This window comes from Cicer arietinum, chromosome 4 (genome assembly GCF_000331145.2).
Source record: "Cicer arietinum cultivar CDC Frontier isolate Library 1 chromosome 4, Cicar.CDCFrontier_v2.0, whole genome shotgun sequence".
Classification (NCBI taxonomy): Eukaryota; Viridiplantae; Streptophyta; class Magnoliopsida; order Fabales; family Fabaceae; genus Cicer; species Cicer arietinum.
In genome coordinates this window covers 43,873,007-43,875,465 of record NC_021163.2, presented here as the reverse complement: position 1 = coordinate 43,875,465, position 2,459 = coordinate 43,873,007, and the positions used below count along the sequence as shown (strand labels likewise).

Genomic DNA, 2,459 nt, shown 5'->3' with positions numbered 1-2,459 from the left:
TTAAAGAGTTAAGGGAACAACTTCAAGATCTTCTTGATAAGGGTTTTATTCGTCCAAGTTCTTCTCCTTGGGGAGCACCCGTCTTATTTGTGAAGAAGAAAGATGGATCCATGCGGCTATGTGTAGACTACCGACAGTTGAATAAAGTAACTGTGAAGAATAAATATCCGTTACCCCGCATTGATGAGTTGTTTGACCAACTTCAAGGAGCTCAATGTTTTTCTAAGATTGATTTGCGGTAGGGGTATCACCAGTTGAAGATTAAGAGGGATGACATAACGAAGACAACTTTTCGCACGCGTTATGGACATTATGAATTCCTGGTTATGTCTTTCGGGCTTACTAATGCCCCAGCAGCTTTCATGGATTTGATGAATCGCGTTTTTAAACCATTCTTGGACAATTCGTGATTGTTTTTATTGATGACATCCTTGTTTATTACAAGAGTAAAGAAGAACACGAGCGACATTTAATGTTGGTTTTGCAAACCTTAAGAGATAAACAATTATATGTCAAATTCTCAAAATGTCAGTTTTGGCTGGATAGTGTGGCATTTTTAGGACATGTTGTGTCTAAGAATGGAATAAGCGTAGATCCAAGTAAGGTGGAAGCAGTCCAGAATTGGCCCAGACCTACCACAGTGAAGGAGATTCAGAGTTTTCTTGGCTTAGCTGGCTATTATCGACGTTTTGTGAAGGATTTCTCAAAGATTGCATCTTCGTTGACTAGGTTGACCCATAAGAAAGTTGAGTTTCGATGGACTGATGCATGTGAGGAAAGCTTTCAAAAATTGAAGGAGTACTTGACGTCATCACCTATTTTGGCATTACCTATAGGTGGTGAAAGTTATGCAGTTTATTGTGATGCTTCTAGAGTTGGTCTCGGTTGTGTACTTATGCAACAATGTAAGGTTATTGCCTATGCATCTAGACAGCTCAAGAGGCATGAGGTGAACTATCCCACACATGATTTTGAAATGGATGCAGTTATCTTTGCTCTTAAGATTTTGAGGCACTATCTATATGGTGAAACTTGTGAGATTTATACCGATCATAAAAGTCTTAAGTATATCTTTCAGCAGCGAGACTTAAATTTAAGACAAAGAAGATGGATGGAACTTTTGAAAGATTATGATTGCACAATCTTATACCACCCAAGGAAGGCAAATGTTGTTGTAGATCCCTTGAGTAGGAAATCCATGGGCAGTCTTGCTCATATAGCAGAAGTAAAGAGGCCAATAGTTAAAGAATTTCATGAAGTTGTTGAAAGTGGAATTCAATTGGAAATTGGTCATTCCAGGTTATTTTTAGCCCACGTACAAATTTGTTCAACCATAGTTGATGATATCAAGGAAGCTCAAAGTCAAGACCCATACTTGGTGAATATGGTAAATAATGTTCAAAATGGTAAAATTTCTGACTTTTCAGATGATTCTGATGGTGTGCTGAGATTGAAGGCTCGACCATGTGTCCCAAATGTTGGCGGCTTAAGGAGAAAAATTTTAGAGGAGGCTCATCATTCTTCTTATACTATTCACCCAGGTTCTAACAAGATGTATCAAGACTTGAGAGAATTGTATTGGTGGGAAGGGATGAAGAGAATTGAAATACCTGAATGGAATTGGGAAGGCATCGCTATGGATTTTGTCACAGGATTACCACGAACCTAAAGGGGTTATGACTCGGTGTGGGTGATTATAGATCGGTTGACCAAATCTGCACACTTTTTGCCTGTGAAGACTACTTATACTGCATCTCAATATGCTAAACTTTATTTAGATAAAATTGTCTCTTTGCATGGTGTACCAGTGTCTATTATTTCTGATCGTGGGGATCAATTTATTGCCCAATTTTGGAAGTCGTTCCAGACTTCATTAGGAACTCGTTTGAAGCTTAGCACCGCTTTTCATCCTCAAACAGATGGTCAATCTGAACGGACTATACAAATATTGGAAGATATGCTTCGTGCTTGTGTTCTGGATCTTGGGGGTAGTTGGGATCAACATTTGCCCTTGATGGAATTTGCATACAATAATAGTTATCAATCTAGTATTCAAATGGCTCCGTTCGATGCTTTGTACGGAAGACGTTGTAGGTCTCCGATAGGGTGGTTTAAAGTTGGTGAAGCTAAATTAGTCGGTCCAGAATTGGTTCAAGATGCCATTGAAAAAGTTAAATTGATTCGAGATCGCTTAGTGACAGCTCAAGTAGGCAAAAATCTTATTCTGATAAGAGACGTCGTCCCTTAGAGTTTTTAGTGGGAGAACATGTATTCTTACGAGTTTCACCAATGAAAGGAGTGTTGCGGTTTGGTAAAAAGGGGAAACTAAGCCCAAGGTTCATTGGACCATTTGAAGTTTTAGAGAGAGTCGGACCAGTAGCGTATCTCTTGGCACTTCCACCGGATCTCTCGAGAGTTCATCTAGTTTTTCATATTTCGATGCTTCGGAAGTATCTTCA

General features: G+C 39.1%; 1 protein-coding gene across 1 annotated transcript in view; it reads left to right on the top strand.

The window, feature by feature from the left end:
* LOC140920073 (uncharacterized) overlaps positions 1-2,459 on the top strand; it is a 14,397-nt gene that overhangs the window by 3,016 nt on the left and 8,922 nt on the right. The window contains 4 exon segments of the mRNA XM_073367386.1: positions 14-238; positions 547-1,065; positions 1,159-2,204; positions 2,207-2,450. Coding sequence (XP_073223487.1) covers positions 14-238; positions 547-1,065; positions 1,159-2,204; positions 2,207-2,450 — 2,034 coding nt within the window.